At 44.9% G+C, this 22,978-nt stretch overlaps 2 protein-coding genes across 5 annotated transcripts; one reads left to right on the forward strand and one right to left on the reverse strand.

The window, feature by feature from the left end:
• Nucleotides 1-1,865: 1,865 nt before the first annotated feature.
• wdr33 (WD repeat domain 33) lies at nucleotides 1,866-19,878 on the reverse strand. 3 transcript variants are annotated; one of them, XM_062524622.1, is made up of 22 exons: nucleotides 19,675-19,878; nucleotides 17,821-18,048; nucleotides 17,557-17,625; nucleotides 17,147-17,251; nucleotides 16,820-16,915; nucleotides 16,522-16,673; nucleotides 15,019-15,116; nucleotides 10,163-10,289; nucleotides 9,793-9,947; nucleotides 9,592-9,670; nucleotides 9,292-9,402; nucleotides 9,037-9,131; nucleotides 8,860-8,946; nucleotides 8,340-8,479; nucleotides 7,775-7,927; nucleotides 6,806-7,588; nucleotides 6,597-6,657; nucleotides 6,128-6,443; nucleotides 5,739-5,899; nucleotides 4,842-4,940; nucleotides 4,222-4,413; nucleotides 1,866-3,022 (listed from the first exon to the last, which is right to left on the reverse strand). In XM_062524622.1, the coding sequence occupies exons 2-22, from the start codon at nucleotides 18,022-18,024 to the stop codon at nucleotides 2,865-2,867; spliced, it is 3,441 nt and encodes a 1,146-aa protein (XP_062380606.1). In that variant the 5' UTR covers nucleotides 18,025-18,048; nucleotides 19,675-19,878; the 3' UTR covers nucleotides 1,866-2,864. The 3 variants fall into 3 exon arrangements, with proteins under 3 accessions (XP_062380606.1, XP_062380598.1, XP_062380613.1); XM_062524614.1 differs by having other exon boundaries at nucleotides 6,128-6,446; XM_062524629.1 differs by lacking the exon at nucleotides 4,842-4,940 and having other exon boundaries at nucleotides 6,128-6,446.
• On the forward strand, nucleotides 19,791-22,715 carry dusp28 (dual specificity phosphatase 28). 2 transcript variants are annotated; one of them, XM_062524792.1, is made up of 5 exons: nucleotides 19,791-19,911; nucleotides 20,198-20,371; nucleotides 20,957-21,325; nucleotides 21,524-21,609; nucleotides 21,914-22,715. In XM_062524792.1, exons 3-5 carry the CDS (start codon nucleotides 20,981-20,983, stop codon nucleotides 22,014-22,016), a joined length of 534 nt encoding a protein of 177 aa, XP_062380776.1. In that variant the 5' UTR covers nucleotides 19,791-19,911; nucleotides 20,198-20,371; nucleotides 20,957-20,980; the 3' UTR covers nucleotides 22,017-22,715. The 2 variants fall into 2 exon arrangements, with proteins under 2 accessions (XP_062380776.1, XP_062380784.1); XM_062524800.1 differs by lacking the exon at nucleotides 21,914-22,715 and having other exon boundaries at nucleotides 21,524-21,907.
• The last annotated feature ends 263 nt before the right edge of the window (nucleotides 22,716-22,978 follow it).

The raw sequence follows: 22,978 nt of genomic DNA on the forward strand, positions 1-22,978 counted from the left end.
ATGCGTTATCGACATGGACGCGCGAGGACGCTCGTGCCGAAATTGAAACTCGTGCATGAGCTGAGACAGCTCGTGCATGAGCTGTCTCGTGCATGCGCTGGTGCCGGATATGGTACAACCATGGAACGCCATTTTTTCAAAGATGTCGGCGGCCAAATGACATGCTAACTGGCTGAAGCTAACCCTCCAAATCCTGACCCCCTGATGGTGGTCAGCAGTGGCTCTAGCAGGAAGTGAAAGTAAAAAGGGTGAGACAACTCCCCAAATAGACCCGTATGGTAGTCTGGCTATCACCATACTAAGCTCAATCGTTTAAGATTGAACATTAGTATGGGGAGTCTGTGCTTGACTTCTATTGCAGGAGAGGCGTTCTGTCTCGTAGAAGGGGCAGGACTGTCAAGCTCTAATGGCATCGTTCAAATCATGGCTTTGTATGCTTGGATAATCCTTCAACCAATCAGACCAACGATCCGGTGCATCTTTTGGATAAGCTAATTTGTGATTGGAGCCAAATGTTCTGGCGGGGAACAGAGGAGATAGATGTACAGGTTTCCAGCCTGAGCTGCTGGGCAAAATCCAAATTCGCCGGCAGGTGAGGCAGGGTTCACCCAGCCTACCCGTATGACTTTTCTTGCTTGCTTTACCAAACTCTGACATCACTAGAAAGGTTTTCACTCTCAAAGAGGTTAGAAAAGCACCTTATTCACTGTTAAACCAGGCTTCACATAATGAGTTCTTTTGATTATCATTCATCATACACCACTGCTGTCTACCTCATCTTTGGGTCAAAGTTCTCATCCTTTGTAAATGTGAAGAAAAGTGCAATCTTCCAACAACCTTACACTGCAACACAAGTTGATTAGGACAGCTGGACTTTGTCCTCCTTTTTGTAGTCTTTGGGTGGCCACGTGGAATGTCTCTGAAGTCATTAAAGGCACCCTTAAGAGCTTTTTTACCTAAACATTTCCAAAATCATTTTGATGACACATAACCTCATAACATGAGAAACAGCACTTCTGCCAGAGCCCTGGGGGTCTTTGGTATTATTTGCCCTCAATGGTGACTTCCAGGCAGCGCTGCCTTCAAGGCACTACTCCCCTCAGTTTAGGGGTAGGATGAGGGTTGAGGGGGTTAGGGTTAGGAATAGGGTAGAGATAGTGCCTTTTAGGGTGTGCTGCCTGGAAGGTGCCGTTGGGGGCATAAAACACCATTGAGCTTGTCTGTGTTACCCGCTATAGGCGATAACCGACCTAGCAACTTTGTGTGTTCGGGTAAGAGCAGTTCCAAAATCAAATGGAAAACAGCCACTTTGCTATAGGAATTTGGAGATCTCTTTCCACAGACTGATGTCGGTGCACCCGAGAGCAAATCTTCTTTAGTGCAGCTTTGAAAGCTTTGACCCTGGCCTGTGCCCCAAAATACAAAACCTTCACATCAGTATGTTTTTCACAACTTTTCTTCTATAAGACTCAACCTGATCTGAGGAAAATCATTTTTAACACCTAACCGATTGAGTTAAAGGAGGAATCCGGCAATTTTTCGCATAGATCTCCGTTTTGTACTGTCTGTACAAAAAATAACAAACAAAAAATGGCTAGAACCAGCAGCTAACACAAGCAGGCAGCTACAGCACTGTGGGCATGTACATGGGGGCTCACAGGCATGCCCCCAGAGTGTAGCGCTGTTGCATGTAGCTACCCACATAAGGATGCACTACATAAGGGGGTGTACAAATGTGGACTCCTCTTACTCCATCTCAGAGGGCCATGATTATATATTCCAAGTGTGTTTGCAGCTAACAGATGGCTTATTTGCAGTGATGAAACATTACCATTTTATCTGGTGACATACACACAACAAAAAACCAGACTGATGAATTTATACAAATTTTGCACAAATTCTATTGTAGTCTCATACAAAAAAAGGACAGAACGATGACAATCTCTTGACAAACTGTACATTTAGAAACAAAGCCAGCAAGCCTCGATTCTCATGAGTGGCCTGGTAATGTTACAGAATCATTTTGTTCCATTATTTTACACAAAAAGGAAAATTTGAACAGACGGGAGAGTCCACAGCCGGGAAAGAGTGGCTAGAGGCCATTTATCAGCATGTTCATCTCATGTTCAGCCTGGAAGTAATTTCTCCTCCCGATGGACATGGCTCTGGCCAGAGATGGAGGTCTGAAGGGTCCACATCAGTCCAGGGAGAGGGTGGCTGGGTTAGAGTACCGGTCAGCCGGCGCCCTCTGACCACAGGCGAGACCGGCCGGGGGGGTGGGGGCACGTTGAACAGTGACTGGCACGTGAGCTGTGCCGTGCTCTGCATCATACACAAAGTTCTGACACGAAAGCACCCATTATGTGACTGATCGACATCAGAGCACCACACCATTTAGGCTTACTCATCCATAACCAACCAGCTGAAAAAAACCCATACACACAGGGGGGAAAAAAGAGAGAGAAAGACAAACAAAAGGGCACGGAGCCATCAGTCCAACAGCTAGAGTGAGGGGTGCACATTGTCCAGAGGTTTGTGGCAGACATCTACTGCTCTCCGGAGAGAGCAGTGGACTTCAGTTTTTCACTTCATTCAGTCACCACGAGCAGGCCCAAGGAGCCCAGCAGGCCGACACACCCACCACCTCACGTGAGGAACCGGCCAGAGTGAAAAGTTAGAGCCCCGCCCCTCACGTTGCCCGGTCAGAGACAGGGGAGGGGGGGAACGTCACATGTCCAATAAACACCCTTTGGCCTACCCGTGGTCAGAGCCCCGGGCGTCTGTGGTGGCTGGGAGTCTTGCGGGCTCCTCTCAGTGCCGTCCGCTCCTCCGTCCTCAGGGGCCCCGGGCTCTCGCTCGCGGTCCTATCGGCCGCGGCCGCCCCGCATGGACCCGCGGCGTGTGGTTGGTCCCGAGCCAGGGCCGCCTCCGCCCCGGTCTGAGCCGCCTCCCCGGCCCCAGCCTCCTCGCCCCCCCCGCCCCGGGGGCCCGTAGCCACCCTCTTCTCGCGGGGGCGGTCGACCTGAGACAGGAGAATCAGCAAGTTAGTCACCAATACAGATATGTGACCATTCATAGCGAAATCAGTCGTTTTGCGCACAACGTTATTTTGAGAAAATCAACAATAACAAACTTCCGGGTTAAAATGTTGAATTTCACGTTTTCGCCTCATTCGACTGTATACAGTCTACAGTTTCATATCGTGAACGCATTTCACAGAAAAACATACGTTTTGACTGTTAAACCCGGCGAAGATTCAACACATTTGCTGTCATTCCCGTTGTGCACGCGCTGCTTAAAAGGGTGATTTCTCCTCTTCTGGCATATCGTGACAGGAGAACCATGTCAACTTTGGATGCTGTTATCTTAGCGATAGTTTGTGTAATACCCTCGATATACATATCGTTGGAAAGCTTAGTTTATGGCCGTTCACGTGAGCACAATAACTTAATTTAATTAATTTTACCGAAACGACTGGTTCCGCTTTACAGGGTCACATATCACTTTTTTCCAGATTTTGTTAAAACAACAGCACCTGTAAAATATTTTTGTTCAATTACAATAGTTTTATGGGGTTTTTCCCCCCCCATCCCAAGTGACCCTTCCAAAGCCACGCCCGAAAACCATCACAGGCCAATCGTGGCTTAGCAACCCGTAACTAGGCAAGCGACATGGCAACATGTTATGTTGTCAAATATTGATGTTATTGGAAGTACATAGCTAAAACTGTATGTTAGTTTTGCCCCCCGCCTGTTTCATTCGTACCGGCCAGGAGGAACCAACGAAAAAACACGTACATTCGACTTTTGCTTAAATAACTCATGAACGGTTTTGTTCAGAGCTGAAAATGCAACTGTATTTGACAGAGAACAGATGTAGGTCGCTAGTGACAAAGTATGAGCTTTCAGTGTGGTACGATGTCTTTGTAAATTACATTTGATTAAAAAATCCCGGTTCTCCTCCAATGTAGTAGACGTGCCCGGGTGCGAAAGCTTGACAGGCCTAGCAACAGTAACTACAGAGGGCGGGACTTCTGGAAGGGACTATTGCATTCTTAAAAAGGCCTTTTTTTGGAAGCCATTACAAGACTTCATTAACATTGTGCCAATATTTTAAGCCCCCCACAACATATGAGCTAGACTACATTGAGGATAAAGTGGGATTGCAGTCGGGGCAGCCGGTTGGAAGAGGAACGTTCATGTGGGGGTGCGTCTCCCTCACCTGCTCCTCGGTCCTCTGGCCCGGCCCCGGGAGAGTCCTGCTCGTTGGAGCCCGGGCCGTCGTGCCACGGACGCTTTCGTGGCGGCAGGGACGCCATGTCCATGCCCTGCAGAGAAGACGAGCGCTCTCGGCCAGCAGGCGACGGGTTGTCGTGGTGATCCTGTCGTGGTCCATCTCTGTAGCCCTCATGACCTACATGAACATGTACACGCGCACACACACACACGCACGCACGCACGCAGGTAAATACAGACGCACGCACATCCAGCCGGAACACACACACAAGATGGTTTTCAATTTGGGCTTGGTAGCCAAAAAAAGCAATGCAACACAAGGAGCAACTTCAGTACACACAGGTGGAGAGCAGAGCACTCCATACTCCCAGGGTGATCCCTGTGTCTCAGTAAAAAGCACCTGCACAAGCACAAACTATATGAAACAGGCCTATCTTAACCAACACCCTTTCTTAACTAGCCTTATCTACGCTACCTTATCTATGCATCAACAACACTCCCCTACATCATCGCTACACTACCCGCCCTCCCCAAAAAGGAAAACTTAGCCGTCTTCAGCACTCACACTATGGCACACAGCACAAAGCCCTTAGCGTTTAGGTTTACCTGGGTCTCTACCCCCTTCCCAGCCCTCTTGGTTTCTTCCTCCCTCATAGTGAGGGGGATACTCGTCAGGGGTGGGGAGCAAGCCCTTCCTTCCACCTCCTGAGAAGAAAGATGACCCGTTAAGAATGTGCCGCTACACTCCGGGGCCACTGAAGGCAAGCAAACATGCAAAAGGTACAGAAAGGAGCTAAGAGGGGAGGGGAGGAGAGGGAACCAAAATAAAAAATATAAAATAAAAATAAAGAGAGAGCGGAGTGGAGTTAAAAAGGTTATTGTGGCGTGAGTCAAGACACGGATGCTGGTGTCAAGGACACCTGTGGCTCTTTTCCATTGAGGACCAGGGGCTGGCCCGTGACTTTTCACCGTTCTTAAACACCGATGCCTCGGTGTGGTGCTTCCGGAGCTGTAACATCAGGGACATTAGCTAACAATGCTAGAAACTCTAAACAGAGCTTAGCAACTACAGAGCATAAGTACAATTAATTACAGGACATATAAACAAGTCATAAAATTGTAAGAAGCCGTATCCTTAATTATTTTGCTAAGCTTTTATATATCTGTTTTTCTTCACAAACATAAGTCACTTCTGTTGCTAGGCATCCCTAAACAAATGCTGCCGGACTGTTTTAAATTGTCTGTAGTTTTATTGTTGCATCGTATTCCATTACAAAAGTCCTCGGTTCAGCCCCGATTCGGCCCTGCCTTACTCCAGGGTCGACCTGAGGCCTCAATCATGCCCCAGATACTGGGGGTTTGCCCCATAGTGGAGAAGGGCCAATGCTAGCCCTTTCCTGCAGGATTTCAACCCATCTGAACTACTGGCGCCCCAGTGAGGGGGTGCAGGAGGTGAGGGTCAGAGAGGATCTAGGGGGCAGTTTGTGGTGTTTGTGGACTGACCTCCGCGGGGCGGTCCTCCTCCTCGTGGCCGACCTCGTCCCCGGCTCTCCCAGCCCTGGCCAACGTCCTCCTGGCCTTCGAAGCCCTCCTCGCCCCCGTACTCTTCAGGGAAGCTCCGGCTGCCGCGCCCCTGGGGGCCTCCTGGTCCTCCCCGCCGGAACCTGTGCACAAGAGCAGCCGCAACCCGCTTAGAAAACATTTACAACTTCACACGCCGACAAGAAAGAAGGGGGACTGAATTGTGCCTGGAACTGGAAATTAGGAAGCTGGTTGGGTGTTTTAAATGATCAGTTATGACTGAGTTAGCACAACAGGATCACAGGCCCCTTGATGACAGTTACACACTCCAAATCATCATGACCTACGAGTGGAGATAGTTATACAGCTACCTGTCGTGACCTCTGAACTCGCCGTCGCGCTGGTACCTCTCCTGGCCCTCCCAGTTCCCCGAGGCTCCTCCACGGTGACTCCTGGGGTCACCCTGGTACTCGGAGCCCCCTCTCCTCCAACCCTCGTCCCCGCCGCGCCCGTGGAAGCCACCGTCGGAGCCCTCGAACTCGGGTGGGCCACGACGGCCCTCCCTGTTGTCGCCCCAATACGGCGGGCCGCCTCCCTCTGGGCCGTGGCCTGGACCCCCTGGGCCTCCTGGCCCCTGCCGATCAGGCGGCGGACCTAAGTGGTGGTTGGGAGGCCCCCGGGAACCATCTCCTTGGGAGAAAGGGATCAAACAATAGAAAAAAAACAGAAGAAGTGACAAACTGGTTACTTTTTGTCCAGTACAAGCAGGTACACGTCTAGACAGACTAAGGTAGAAAGGACAAAAATGAAGGACATGGAGTTCCATGGAGCCGTCTTTACCATTGGGTCCTTGCTGTGACATTCCATGCATCATCGGCTGTGGACCGGGGTTCTGTCCTCCCTGAAAAAAACAATTTATATAATCAGACACCAAGACACACATAAAAAAAAAGTAACATTAACCAAGAAGAGCAACGACTGCAATTGCTATAAAGACGACACATAGCAATTACTTTGAGGCTCTGGTTTCCTTTTCCATGACTGATTACCTGATTGAACTGTCCTGGTTTACCCTGCTGCATGTATGGGGGTGGGCCCTGCATGTTTCCAGGAGGTCCTTGCATGTTCCCTGGAGGGCCCTGCATATTCCCAGGGGGTCCCTGCATGTGACCCGGAGGTCCCTGTCCATGCATTCCCCCAGGTGGGGGTCCTTGCATGTTGCCCATGCCATGCATGTTGCCCATACCCGGGCCGGGCATGTTGCCGTGAGTCCTGGGGGGACTGGCCATGGGAGGCCCCATCATGCCGCCCATCATGTTGCCGTGGGGCGCTGGGCCCCGCATGTCCTGGTGCATCATGCCTCCCTGTGGCGGCCCCTGACCGTCTCGGGGCCCCATGCCCCGTGGAGGCATCATGCCACCTGGCGGGCCCTGCATCCCACCGGGGGGAGGACCCTGCATCCCCCGCGGGCCGGGAGGCATGCCGTGGGGCCCCTGAGGGCCCATGTTCCTGGGGGGCCCCGGGTGCCTCTGCATGCCCTGGGGGCCATGAAAGTCTGGAGGTCCCATCATGCCCTGCGGAGGGCCCTGAGGCCCTGGAGGCCCCATGTTGGGGCCCTGCGGCATGAAGGGGCCCTGCATCCCCCCTGGACCCATCGGGGGCATGTTGGGTGGGGGCATCTGCTGCGGGGGCATGTTCTGGGGAAAGCCTTGGGGAGGTGGTGGCATCGGTCCTCCCTGGCCGGGGAAAGGGGGCATCGACCCAGGTTGACCACCAGGGGGAGGCATGCCCTGCTCGTTCTGTAGCTGAGCCATCCGCTCAATCTTCAGTTGCTGGGAGGAAGGGTGGAAGAGGAGTCACATTAGAACCCAAGGGCTTCCATCATGATCACAAACACGTCAAATAAATCAGGCAGTGAAGCATTCAATGTTCAATGTTGAGTATAAAATCAACACGATTCATGTTTGTTGCTTATTGAAATATTGTGGCTGTGTGTGCGTGTCCGGAGAATTGCTCACCTCCAGCAGCATTGGGTTAGTGTACTGTAGAGCAGCCATTTCCTGCTCTATCTCTGCCTGGGTCTTCTTTTTTCCATCTACCTTCTTCTCATCCTTCCTTTCTTTGGGCATCTCCGGAGCGGGGAGGGCAGGCACCTTGTTCTCTGACCAGGCCTGGCAGGGAGCAGAGTGTGTGGGAGCGTGTGAGACATACCTCAGAGCAACGGCAGCAAGCGCAGCGAAGACAGAGAGAGCCAAACAGAAACAGGAGGTGCGTTCAAATTTGGCGAACAGTGGCGAACGTTCGTCGTTGTGAACATGTTTTCTTTGAACAGATAAATTTGAAACGATTTGGTGTTAACATTCCATTATAACAGTAATTGCATTGTTGCGTTCGTCAAACTTACGTCCAGTTCCACTGTATGTTCGCGGCGCACCACCTCCTCAGACTGTTTGCGATTATTAGCAAACGTTTGCCAAAAACTCAAGGCTAACGGAATACTGTTTGCGAACGTTCGCAAACGTTCGCCTATGTTCGTGAACTTGAACACACCTAGGGAGAGTCGGGGGGGTTCTGGCACTGTACCTGTTGGAACTGGGCTGGGATGGGTTTGGCGTAGGGCACTTTCTTCTGTGGGACTTTCTTCAGGTCCTTCTGCATGAGGTCCTCCATTCCCCAGTCCAGCCCTGGGATGGTCATCTCTGCCTCAGCTGCTGGTTCTTTATCTGAGGATGGCAAACAACAGCAGCTTAGCCTCCACGCTCCAGGAGGACTGGACATGGTATATGGTCCAAGGTCTGGACTGACTATGGCTGTGCACTGGCAGCCCTAGGAAAGTCAGAGGTGATTACCGTAATTTCCCGACTGTTAGCCACAGCTTATACATTGATTTTGCAAAATTTCTTCAGCTACGAGGTTAATACAGGGGTGCAGTGAATATCATGTTAATATGGTTTTGTTTCTTTTAACTATCATAAAACACTGTCCTGCGGCTTATATACGGGAAATTACTGTATATGCTTAACGAAATGATGCAGTGAGCCATTAAAATAAGAGACAAAAAGTAACACAGACAGAGAGAAATGACAAAGACATCGGCGCTTACTAGTCTGCTCCTGCTCCATGGCCACTTTCAGCTGCTCTGGGATTCCCATGCCAGGGATGGCAGCCAAACTGTTGGGCTCATTGTCATCTGCAAACCCAACGGAAATCAGGTTAGCCAACCATCCACCCACTGTCCATGTACCTTAAGCCGTAGAGTAGCTCTGTCAAACACACTCACCGTACTCCACGCCATCCTCTGACATCCCTGGTAATAGGTTCAGATTGTACCGGTCGCGCATTTTGTCTCCTGGGCGATTTCTGGTCCAAAATTTACTGAAGACAAAAGAGACAAGGTCAATTTTACATCACTTTTTGTGGTTTACCAAAACGACTCAAGATGAATTACTAGTAGATACCACTACTACCTATCAGCGCAGCAGATGGCACTGCCTTCAGTGACTGAGTGCCTCTATGCAGACCTTCTGGGACTAACCTTGTGTGGTCGTTGGAGCCAGAGCACAAGATGTGGCCGAGTGGATGCCAAGCGAGACTCCAGATCATGCCTTCATGTGCCATCTCCATGCCACCAACTTCCTTCTCCACCCTGGCAACACACAAACAAGATTCAGTTTTTGAACAGCTATCTCAAGGCAATACACAATAGTATAAAAAGAACACCTTCAGCTATTCAAAAACAACACGAGAAGGACTGAGGAATGTTTTTGTAAGATGAATAATGAGGTGAATTGTGTGTTTATAGCAGTGGGCTTGTGTGTGTTTATAGCAGTCCTACCCAGCATTCCAGAAGAGCAAGGATCCATCTGAGCCCCCACTAGCAAACATTCCCTCGTGAACAGGGTGCCAGGCCACAGCTACAGCAAGAAAAACACATTAGAAGAACAGAATATAGCACACTGGGACACCTTTTCATGAGCAGAGTCGCACAACTACAAAATGCAGCTCAAAAACACACACTGGCCCCAGACAGGCATACCTGTGGCCTCTTTTTTGTGGCCTCTGAACACCTGCAGCTCCTCCTTCAGGTTCCGGATGTCGAAAAGCTTGCACAGGTGGTCACGCGACGCCGTCAACAACCAGTTGCCGTTTTGGTTCCACTTCACCTCCATCACGGTGTTCTTGTGGGCGTGACTGGAAAAACACGTCTAAATTAACAAATGGCTTCACACAGAGGCTGCTACATCTTCTGTACTGACTCTGAATCCTCCTGCTTCAAGACATTTTCTAAATTAAATCCTCTCTTTTGTTTTAATGATTCAGTTTTTACTTGCTTCTACTCTGGCATCTCATATGCTTGAATGCTGTGGCAAGCTGAGGAATTGCAGTAGACCGTGACAGTAACTTACAGCGTGGCCAAACTCTGTCCCGTCTTTGGGTCCCAGAATTTGATGGGCTGCTGGCTGTCTTTGCTCCCGGACACCACCAGGCCCTTGGTGGGATGCCAGTCCACACACTTCACATCTGCACCGTGACCTGGGAACCAAGAGAGGAAGACATGCTGCAGTTGTCTGTCTATATTGGAAAGAGGCCCAGTACAGCCCAAACACTGACCAATGTTACAGAAAACCCACTGAGAAGAGAACACAGATAGCAGTGCACTCTTCTGTTGTTGGCAAACAGAATTAACAATTGAGCTTGTATTATTGGTAGCATTTCCAGTATATTACTGATGCACATTTTTCATGTAATATCTACATTGCATCCAACTCATGAGGGTAAGGATCATTTCGACATACACCGTTGTCTCAGACCACATACCAAGCCAATACTGTATGCGTCACAACAGTACAAAAGTATGCTGTGACAGAACATCCCTGTATTTGTTAACGTATGTACACATTAGTGCATATTGCTCCAAAATTTCCCCAGGGATCAATACACCATCAATCACAAGTGAGTGTGTGTGGGCGTGTGCATACATGACAGAGGGTGATGTGGACTGGCAAAGAAAATAACAATAACCCTGACATACTGGGAAAAAGCTGATGTGTCACTATCAATCCTGACAAATAAAACTGATTTTCGTTTATGCGTATCATTGCATACTTAAAAATAGATTTTAGAATAGAGTGGATCAGTTTTATTCATAATTACTACAAGTGGACAAGATGTGGACTGGCTGTCATGTAAAAATGGCCAGTTTTTATGTCTGAGACAGCTGCAAACATTTGCATGACAGATGACGGCAGTTAGTGAGGGACTCTCATATGCCAGTCTTAAAAATGAATATGAGGCAAGGAAACATTACTGAGGTGCTCAAAGTGTTTGAAAAAAATGTCTTTACGAGTAAGCCAATCCTAAAAGAAAACACTTCAGAATTTTCCAAGAGGCAGCAAAACCACCCAAAAGTGCTGTTAGTTACTAACACTGAATTTTTTTTCGGTAGGCGTCGAAACGAAAAGCTGCCCAACTGCATTTCACAGCTGTGGCCCCTATGCCCCACTGGCCTAATTCACCTGCTGAAGTCAATTTTAAGAGCTTCTGTACCATGCTGTAATATAAACCAGACCAGATTATAACCAGAATATATATTTTCTACTAGCATCTAATGTTGTGCCAAAAGCCAGACACTTTTCGCCTGTGTTTCATCTTTATCAATACAGATCTCTCAGAATCTCTGATGAACCCAGTGTTTTGTGGTTAATAAACATCTTTAAAAAATAAGTCATACTGATTGTTGCAACTTTCATCATGTACACCTCAATTTAATCATCCATTTTCTTGAAGTCTTGACTGATTGTTTCAATGATACTAATGACTATGAAAAGAATAGCTCTAAAATGATCTGAAATCATTGTATATATGTTGCAGTCCTCAAGAAGAGGACAGTATGCCAGCTGCCAAAGAGTAGTAAAAAAATTGTAGGAAATTCCACACTGGTGCTCTTTTGAGGCCAGGCAAAATGTTTTCTTACGTGAACATTTCACAATTGTACAAAGAAACTGGCTATGCCTGTAATAATCTAAATGCCATGACTATGCCTGTAATGATCTACATAAGCATTATTCAGTCAGGAAATTCTATTTTCCATGTGCATACCAAAAAGTAGACTAGGAATGGTCAGTCCTACAAGACAATACAGTCTTAAACAATTCATTTGAGCTTTACATTCTTTTTCAGTATTCCAGGTAACAATGATACAGCTCTCCTTTTCTCTCTCTCTCTCTCTCTGAGTGTGTGTGAGCGCGCATGCAGGGCATACAGCAATTGTGCTCATTTCTAAAGGAGTGATACTCTACTCATCTGACATGACTTAACGGCTGAAGTGTGTGGCCACATTGGTTCTGGAATGAATGACCATTCATGAGTTGCACAGTAACTGAACAGAATCGGCATGTTCCTACAGGCCTATTTCACTTAAATTAACAGCTATGCAGGTGTGACTGATTCAGTGAAACATTTTAAAAAAAAAACTGGTCACTGCAGCACATTTAGTGACTGTTCTCAGATGTTCTCTGAATAGCATTATCAGGTTGGACTGAAATCTGTTTAGCAATTGAATCCATTTCTGCAACAACCACTTAATATGAGGCAACATCAACACTTCACAAACAACAGTTAAGCCATGCATTCATATACAGCACATGTGTGCGCATGTATTATTATTATTTTAAATGTATATGTATGTTGAATGAGAAAATACAGTATATAAGAAACATCAATCAGAAAACATTCACCAAAAATGTAGTTTTTGCTCTGGTTCCATTCAAGTTTGAGGCAATGAATTTGTAGCTTTATCAGTGTTACAATGACCACTCTTCCTATACGTTGTATTCTAATAAAGTAAATGATAAATAAACAGTGGCCATCATACCTCTGTCAAAACAACAACCTAATGGTGGCTTAGACTTCTACACAGTCCTCTCTCTCTCTCTCTCTCTGAACGTGTGTGTGTGTGTGTGTGTGTGTCTGTGAATGTGTGTGTGTGAATAAAAACCTACAAAGAAAATCAGATGAAGGTACTAGATTTTGGGCTGCAAAACTTTTTGTCAGCATTTTGTCGGCCATTGCCAGCAAGTTTAACTGGCAATATTCAAAAAGGCCACCACAGCAGAATTTAAATCTGTAATCTAAGTGCAGGCAGCTAGCCAAACAAGATATGCAATCAAGAGCTTATGCATATGTGGACTTCATATTACACATCTACTCTGCACTTTAGACAACAATATGATTGAACCTCTCAATGATACTAGTAAGAAAACAAATCCATGTGCATCCATGGTATATGCACAAAAAAGAAACCATATGGTATATTTAGCATTTAGTCAAGCACTAACCACCTAAATATTTGTGTCGAGACCAATTTGCAATAGGACAATGCGGACATGCGGGCATAAATATACTACAGGTAAATGATTTGAACTTCTGGGAAGTGAAGTAAAGAAAATGTTAAACTAAAGGGAAGATAACACTGACTCCTGCAATAAATTGTTGTGTCCCATAAATTTCACGAAAATGTCATGTTATAGACTTCTACGCAGGAAGTTGACTAATTGTTAACCATTAACAGTTAGCGAAAGCAGACAAATGCATAGTAGTTACTTTGCAGGTCATTCACACACTCAGTCTTTCCCTAACCAGAAACCAAGACCGCTCTTGTGCTGTATCTGAACAAGCTAGGCAGTGACGCCCAGAACGGTCTTAGAACACCCAGCAACGACACGGCGGAATGGATTAACTAGCTCTAGGCAGTCTTTTTCTATGACAGAAAGGGGGCGCTGTTTTTCAAAACTAGCTGAAACTGTGCTTGAAGAGGTTAGCGTGTGTACAACAATTACACTAACTCCGACATTCAATGGACTGATTTGTTTCAAGCCAAAAAAGGGTGTTTATTTTAGTTTGTGTTTTAAAGATACATCTCCAGAGATAAAGCCATTTTCACGAGCTACAAGCTAATCCTTGAAGAATAGCTCTAAAACACAGGCAATGCAGGCGCAATGACGTATTGATAATTCTTTAAATTGAAATGTGAATGAAGAATCAACAATAAATTGCAGTATAAGATACAAGGTAATTTCCCCCCTTAAACTTGGGGTAGTGAAAACTGTTTGGGGTTAAGTTAAGTTTTTGAGGTATTTAACTACCTATAAATTAAACAGGGCCCCAATAACAGTTAGGCCAGGCCAATTAACTAGCTCAATTCAAATAAAGCTGGGTAGTGCCAGGAAGGAAGCACCACATACATGTAATTAAACCCATATAGAGGTTTTTTAACCTAGGGGGGAGTATCAAAAGTGTAGTTTTTCACACTGCATATTGCACAGAGAAATAAATACACCTGAAAATAAGACATTGATACTATTGTGATGTACAGCACTGAGAGGCGCAATCAACTTGCTTACCCAAGAGGCAATATCCTGACTATAACTCTCAATTATTGACACTACATTATAAAATATGTGTTCTATTTTCGCGGGTAATTTTGAAAGGAATTTTGGCAGAAAGTGTCTTAAAGAGAGAACTAAGGGCTTCTACCAAAGAGTGTGGACATGTCACAAAGCAGATAAACAAATACCACATAAGCGATAAACACATAAAAATGTAATATCTCCTTAATGCTTAATATTCTTAAAAATGAAATCATTGAATTGTCAATAGATTTACGGTGCAACAGAAATCATTCTTTTTTATTTGTCGTTCATTGAGGATATCTATCACGTAAAATCAAAACCTTTATTATGTTGTACTTTATTTGGTATTAATACTTATTGCAAAGTTGGCAGGGTTTACAAATGGTAAGGACAGAACAAGAAATTCTTGACTACAATAATTTACTGCAGTGCTAAATGTAACACTCAGAGGACATGAACGCATCATCCAGAGATATCTAATTAAATTGTAAAGGGTAAAACACATCTGAACATTTGTGCAAATTATACAACCTCGCTCAGTGGAAATGGCTCATGACATGGTAAAAAACAAAAACTGGTACTAATGACCAACCTGTTTGATCAATGCGAGTGAACTCATGAAAAAATGGCATGAATGTGTGTTTTGCCCTCTGCGGTTATTTTGTTTTCTTTAGGGGGTGGGGGACACGTAGAAAGCGAGGGTGAGTGTGCTTCAATTTTGCTTGTGAGTGACCCCGAGTGCAACCATTAATCCAAGAATCCACAAGAGCATGATATTGATATTGCAGTGAGAGTGATATGGCAGTGTCATAATAAGTGCAGTGCATCTCCATTGGTTAACAGAAACATACCTCTAAGAATCCTCTCTTCGTGACAGCGGAGAAAGTCCCAGATGCGCACAGTTCCATCATCAGAGCAAGTGGCAAATTTATTATCCGTGGGTGAGAAACTGAAGACACAGCAGGAAGAAAATCAACATTGCAGGAAGACTAAGCAGGCCTTGGCAGCTTCAACACACCAAGACTGAGGAAGTGCCCGAGTCTGGCTTCTCTGCCAACATTGCTGTCAGGGAGAAGCAGCGAGCTGCCCTCAAGACTCCAAGAGGTCAGAATCTGCTCCTTAACACCTTACAGTTGTCACTGACCTTAAACTAATGTCTACTGTTTGTCAACAGTATGGCTTTGGCTAAAACTGAATCTACCATGTAATCTGAATAAGATATCACAACCAGAACTACATGTTAACTCTAGACCTGAAGCACAATGAGGCTAAACCAACCAAATAACCAGATGTCCTCAACCAATCAACTAATCAAAGAACAAGAGACACTGCCTAACCAAATAACGTATGTACCATCCGCAAATGAAGCACACATTCCATATCAATGCTTTCCAAAGATCCAACACCATTAAAACTTTATAAGGCAAGTGAAACTAGCATCCACTTTCATCTGTATTAGCCTCAACATATCCTTGCGCAAAACAACTTTTCCTAAAACTATCCCTTATTAATACATCTTCTTATGTCAATGTAGGAAGCTTTGGGCATTTTGGTTGTTGTTTAAAAATAAAAAAACTGAAATCGGATCACACATTAGTAGGACATGACATTTAAAACACATTGAATGAAACCGTAAGGGTAGTTCCTGTCATAAGAGTGCCACTGAGATATGTGCTGGCATATGCAGTTACACTAAATACACTATCTGACAGGATTTGTATTTGTTTACTTCAAGAGTTTAAGATCCAAACTTTATTTGAAATGCGGAACTCTTGAGGTGTGGCACTGACATTGGGGCAGTGGGGGACAGCTCTGGGGGTGTGTCAGTCTCAACTGAACTGAAAACCTGAGCTTCAGGTGAGAACTACAGTGCAGACGAGTCCCTCAGGCACCTAAGGAACTATTTGTCTCCTTTCAGAGAAAATTCCAAGCACCTTAAACCGTTCTGTATAAAGAAGGGGTTTTGCCCCCATCATCAAGACTGCCAATCCTTGCCTGTGTGCTTTTTTCAGGTGTTGTCAAAACCTTTTATAAAAATAGATGTCAATTCTTTATTTAAAAAGAAGGTAAAAATAAACCTTTTCTGTACATAGTAGTTATGTAGAGAAAAAAGGAACACACATAATAATGACGGTAATAACTCATGAGCCACAGGTGATAAATCAGTGCAGTGTTGCGACAGCACACACATACATCCGTCAATAATCCAGGACATGAAAACAGAACAGCAGTAGAGGGGGGAGTGCACCAGAACAAAGAGCAACAAAGGGAGCCCCCTACAGGCAAATCCCTGACATTGCAGGGGCACTAACAGGCTTGGGTTAACTACAGAAAATGGTAGATTTGGTATAGACCTGGCCTCTCTAATCGCCTCCTTGTGGGCCTGGAACATCTTGACGTTGTTCATGTTGGACTGCCAGTACTTGATGTAGCCGCCGTGGTCTGCAGTCAGCATCCACATGTCGTTATGAGACCAGGTCATGGCCCTTACGGGAGTGTCATGAGCCTGGGAGAGGGAGAGAGAACACAGTTCAACCACATGACTACATGCCTGGTAAAGAAAGTACAGGATGTCTGTGTGGGTACAGAACGTAACAGTTTCATTTGAAATGAGCAGGGCCATTGCATAAACAGCGTCAGAAAAGAGTTTACCTGTAAAATGGTCTCAAAGTTAAAGGTGAGGCCGTTCCACAATGTGAACTCCCCACTGGAGGCCCCAGTGACCAATCGTCTGCCCTCAGGGGTCCACTGAAAAAAGGGAGCAGAGTCAGTGAGATTAGCCAGCAGAATAAAGTGAAAAATTCATCAATTTGTTTAATAGTTTTCTCTATAAGATGCCAAATGCAGAGGAATCACACATTCTATCACTGCAAAGATGTATTATGTAAAGCACAAACACATTTGATCAAACACTAAATAGTAAAATATTACAGTTACAAGCCACTCCACATACAGGAAATTGCAAAAATAATCCCTTACCCGCACAACAAAGACAGGGCATTTCACTTTGTTGGTTGAGGTTCTGACAAACTTTGTAGTGACTGCGTTCATTGGGTTGTTCAGCATACCCATGGGGGGCACGAGCTGCAGAAAAACAACACAGGTCATATACCTTGAGGATTACAGGAAGGGAAACAATACTCTGTAGTCTTCCATTCACCTCCTAAACTTGCAAGCAGCACCAAAGTATGAATGATAATCTCAACGGCAACACAAAAACATCACTATCTTTCATTCAAGTAAAAGTCTTATTTGTCATACACAGAGAACAGCTTTGGGAGGAGTATGCTGCTTGCACTTTATGGAAATGATACGATCAGAATATGGCTCGTCACTTCAAATAAGATGCCTCAAAATGAGCATAAATCAGACGTTGCATATGTACTCACGTCATTGTAACAACCTGCATCGGGCTGAATTGCTCGGAAATCTCTATGGTCACGCTGCCACAGCCGATTCTGCAGAAGAAATTGAAAAAGGTGTTTAACGAAAGATCACTGGTGCCCTCTTGTTCCACAATTAAAAGCATCGTCAGACCCCCATCTGACCCCCATGGTGACAAAACTACACGGCACATTATGCACTTCATATCCTAAATACACATATCTTTTTCCAGGAAAGTCCCTGCCCAGAAAACAGTTTCATGCACATACCTCAAGGTATCTGATAACAGAGGGGTTGTAGTCGATGGTCTTGCGGTTGACAGCCTTCCTCATACGCTTGCCATCGAACGTCAGCTGCTGCATGGCCTGCTGCTGGGCAAAATCTGGCCGCTTGTAGAACAGCTGCCGCGGGGCCTGGTGCTGAAACCGAGGCATATGGAAGAACCGTGGCGGGGAACCGATGTCTGTCGCCATGGTGACCACTGGAGTCTGGAAAACCTGGGAAAGTTGAGAGGAAGCTGTGAGTGAGCATTCTGCTGTAAACAGTTTAAACAAATACATACATTGCTAAACAGCTGTGATGACCGTGGTTAATAGTGTTCTGTACAAATATTTTCATGTGCTGTCTTTCTTAGGTGACACACTTCAATAATATCAACTAGTGGTCTAATGAAATAGTATTATATCTGCAACACTATATCTAAAAAGACACAGCCAAAGTTCATGGTTTAATAGTCCATACATATGTGAGCACAGCAGTTCAATAAATCACACAGTAGTGCCCGATGTGACTGGGTGAACTTCAACTAACAACAAAGGAATTTGCCCAACGCAGCCTAAAATCGCCTAAAGAATTCCTAAGGAATACATATTTTGATGTTGTATTGCTCTATGTGTAGGCCACTTAAATGAATCTGAATTTGAGTAAAATTGAGCTGTAAAATGTAGCATCTGAAAAGGCAGCATATGGACTCCCACCCACAGCAACATAGTGGTCAGTCAATCTCAAAACCAATGCCCTCAATGCTGTGCTCTAAACAGAACTGCAATACCATAACACAATGCATAGCAGAACATATTTTAGCGATCACGGACAGTTCTCATGATGCATAAATATTGGAATAGCCCACTTGCAAGTGTTCAAGCATGCCCAACCACTGAGAAAGATGGTATGGCTGCCTTTACACAGATATAAATGGGGACACAAGGAAAGGTAGCTTGCATACTAATGTAAATACACCGTGACCATGGTGATTCATGCACATTTGACTGATCAGTTCGTTTGTCATTTAGATGGCAAACAGGTCAAATACAGACGTTTAAGCATTCAAGTATACATAAACAGGTAAGCTTACAATGAGAGAAGGGTAAATGTGTGGTTGTAGCTAGGCGGTTAAGTTAACTATTAAGACAAAAGGCAAATAGTCCACACAAACCCTACAGTAACCGATATATCATGGGGATGTTTTAAGTTTTAAACAATGGCGATGTCGAACTTATATGGCTTGGTTTGAGAAATGTCCCAATCGCAATGGTTTGGGCAAACACGCGTTAGCATAACGTTAGTTTTGCTAACATAAACGTCACAGACCTCTGAAGCCGATAGCAGCTAACGTTAACTTCTACTGTAAAATTTATATCACACATAAACGCCCCAACTATCTCAACAGTGCTTTCAGTGTGGCGGTGATGGAAGATTGCTCCCAGGATATACTCAAACATCGATAAAACACTACCTGGCCTCAAGCTAAACCAAACCTTTGACCAACGGGAGTTTAGCAAACGTGATGACAGAATCATTTCCTGTTTCGGTTGCAGTGCTAATCACAATGGCTAACTATCGATGTTTAGCTAACTAGCTTGCTAAAAGCTAGCAAGCTAAATAGCTTTGAAGCACAGAGAACACGCACTACTTGACGGTACAAGGTTGAAACAGTCGTTTTGGGTGTAACATAATGCATCAGGAGATTTATTTATTCGACATGTGCAAGAACAAAGCTACTATTCTCAAGAGATTCAGCATGTTTCCCCGCAACACGTTTAAATGGCGCCCCATCCGACTCATCTTCTCTCCAACTAACGTTAGCTAATATTAGCTAGCCAACTCGGGTTTGACGAACTCACCTACAATATCCAGTGTTGTGTCTATCTACAGTTTAACACAACTCTTCCTTGAGGAGATGAAAATATTCTCGCTCCCTGCAAGAGTTTATCTGACAAATCTCCCTAATTGTGCCACTTAGACATTTTCGCTATTGCTAGTTGCCCATGGCCTCCGACTCGAGGCTATCCAGCATCTTCTTGCTGTGACATCATTACGTATACGGCGGGAGAAACAACGTCACTGTGTTCAGAGAAATAGTAAGTATTTTATTTCAGCAATTTCCAACACACCGATATGCTTCCACAAGATTCCACAATCACAGAGATGCAACATTATATTGATATATTTAGTCTACTTATAATTAATTACATGTGGGTCCTCTTCAGCTGATAGATTGGCCGTTTGAAATTGAGTAAGTAAATTAATAAATAAATAAGTGTTTAGCTTTCCAAACCACCTGCTTAAATGTTACATTGCAAATTCCAATACAGCAACCAATGTCAAGATTTTATTTAAATCTAAAGCTCATGTGCGCATTTACAGGCCATGTGATGGGAGGAGTTAGAAGAAGGCTAAAATAGAAGTGGGAGGATCTAGAGCCAGAGAGAAATCAGTGGGCAACAACCATAGACAGTAAAAGAACAACTAACGGCAGCAGGTCCATGACAAGAAGAATGCCATTTCCCCCTTCAACAAATAGAGAAGTTGACATATCAGGTCAGATCTTTTCAAACTTACACAACACATTTGATTTGTCTCTAAATTAAATTCCCATTTGAACTCACTCACACCTTGCATTGGTCCATGGTTGTTGTTGTGTGCTCCAATGTCAGCCCCAATGCTCCTCATCTTTTGTATAGGCAGAGCCTACCTACTCGTTATTCAGTGTATAGGCTATTCCAGACAGTAGCCTATGGCTAGAGTCATACTGTGCTCATTCAGTCTCACACTTGCTGCACCAAACAACCAAGACTGAGCATTAGGACCCAGAAGGAGCCTCTGTGTAGACCATGCACTAAGCCTTTGCTGTAAATATAGCCTGCCGTGGAGCCATGCAGAAGAGCTCTCAAGTCACAGTCCTCTGAGGACGTATGTTTTTGCATGTATTTATCAGTTGCTTATCAATTTCTGTTTTTGAAAGTGATAGGAAGCAGTTCAGAAACGCACTGCAATATGCTCATAGGCTGTTTGAGATACACACACAGAGAGAGAGAGAGAGAGAAAGGATGTGTGAGAGAAAAACTAGATGAGTTTAAATGGCCGTGATATTTGGTATTTCATAATTTTGTGACCCATATTTAGTGAGAGAGAGAGAGGAAGAAAGAGATGCTGCAGCTGTGTAAGGTCACAGACTCCCTGCTCATCAGCAACGCACGATCAGCATGCAGTCCTGAGCTAATCCAGCAGGAGGCAGTCACCCTCTGCATCAACGTCTCTAAGCAGCAGCCCTTCCCCACTGGCCGTGCCAACACGCTCCGGATCCCTGTTTATGATGACCCCAATGAGGACCTCTACCAGCACTTTGATCACTGTGCGGATGCCATAGCCAAGGAAGCCAAACGGGGCGGACACAGCGTTGTGTACTGTAAGAATGGCCGCAGCCGCTCTGCAACCATCTGTGTGGCATACCTAATGAAGCATCAGGGCCTGTCCTTAACAGAGGCCTTTCAGGTAGGGAGCGTGCTGTTTTGTAGATCAGATACACTGCAATGTTTACAGTATCTGTCAAAATACACTTGTTCATATGCCCCATGCAATGTATTTGCTTAATTCTATGCCCAATACTGTCCAACACCGCCACAATGTGGTGTGTTTCTGTGGAGGTATCTGACTTGTAATGGCATCTTTCTCCCCCACTTATGATTATAGACTGTGAAAAATGCCCGTTCAGTGGTGGAGCCAAACCCAGGTTTCTGGACTCAGCTGGAGAAATACGAGCAGGAACTGAAAACCAGGTCAGAGGACAGCAACCCCCATCATCCACCCTCCATCCTGATTCAGTCTGAATCCCTCCATCCTGATTTAGTCTGAATCCCTCTACCCTATCTCTACCTCTATCCTATCGATGTCCATATCCTCTGTTGTCACACCCATTAAGACCTCTTGAAAACCACCAAACCATCCTTATTTAAAATACATGTTGGACTTTACACCAAACCTGCTTGTACAGTCATTGTTAATGTACATGCAGATGACTATCACACTTTGTTTTTATTTTTAGGGAGTTTAAATAAATAACATTCTTTTCATGAATTTCAGACCATTGCAAATACATAAACCCAAGCACTTCCTCCAACTGTCTGCTGAGCGAATGCTTCCATGGAGGAGACACTCATCACAGCATAAATTCAGTGGAACCTAGTGGTTTGTGTAATTTAATTTCATTATGTCATTATCTTTTGTTGCATCTTTTGAGGTAGATTGCATCTGAATGACGAACGGCCTACAGTAAAATGAGTCATCACATATCCTAAAAAAGAAATTACTTAATGCAATTTCACCTTTGCTTTGAGGTTTGTTTATAAACAGTCAAGATGTGCCTGAGGTTTGTAGATTCATCATTTAAAAACTCAGTGTTAAGAAGAAAGTTTCAGTGGCATCAGTTTATCAACGCTATGAAGTTGTAAACTGACGCCTGCAGTTTCAAATACAGTAGAGAGACTGGCATAACAATACCAGCCTACATTACGAACGAATCAGAGACAAAAGTATACTATATGCTGCCCAACAATAGTGCATGCATCTGTGTAAATGTATGAATGACTTTCGGTCAAGTTGGAAAGAAATCGACAGATTCGAACAAAGTAGGCTATGGGATTATGACTTCAAATTAAATCAAATTAAAACTGAAGATGCATAGGCTCATTCCTGCGGTATCTGCATAAGCACCAAATGCCATACTGTAATGTTCACCACAATGTTCTGCATGCATTTAGAATCGGCCTACTGCCGACATCGAGTAATTTGGCGTTTCACCCTGTAATGGCACTCGACAGCCCTTGGGAGCACATGCTTTAAAGGTGCACTATGAGATCTTGCATGGTTTTTAGAGCAATTTGATTTTTGTCTCAAATCATAGACATCTCCCTTTGATCAGCTTGCTGCCTGCTCCCTAAATACATTGTGAAAAAATCTGGAGACAACACAGGGGCTGTAAAACGTCAAACAAACACTAGGGCACAGGCTGTGTAATTATAACAAACCATATTTCAGCCAAACATCAACAAGATGTTTAGGGGAGGGGTTGGGGGTAAGTGAGCATGCACATATGGGTTGGGGGCAGTGAGAAAACTTGATTTAGTAGCATGCATCGGAAAGTATAGT

This window comes from Sardina pilchardus, chromosome 2, assembly GCF_963854185.1.
Source record: "Sardina pilchardus chromosome 2, fSarPil1.1, whole genome shotgun sequence".
Taxonomy (NCBI): Eukaryota; Metazoa; Chordata; class Actinopteri; order Clupeiformes; family Clupeidae; genus Sardina; species Sardina pilchardus.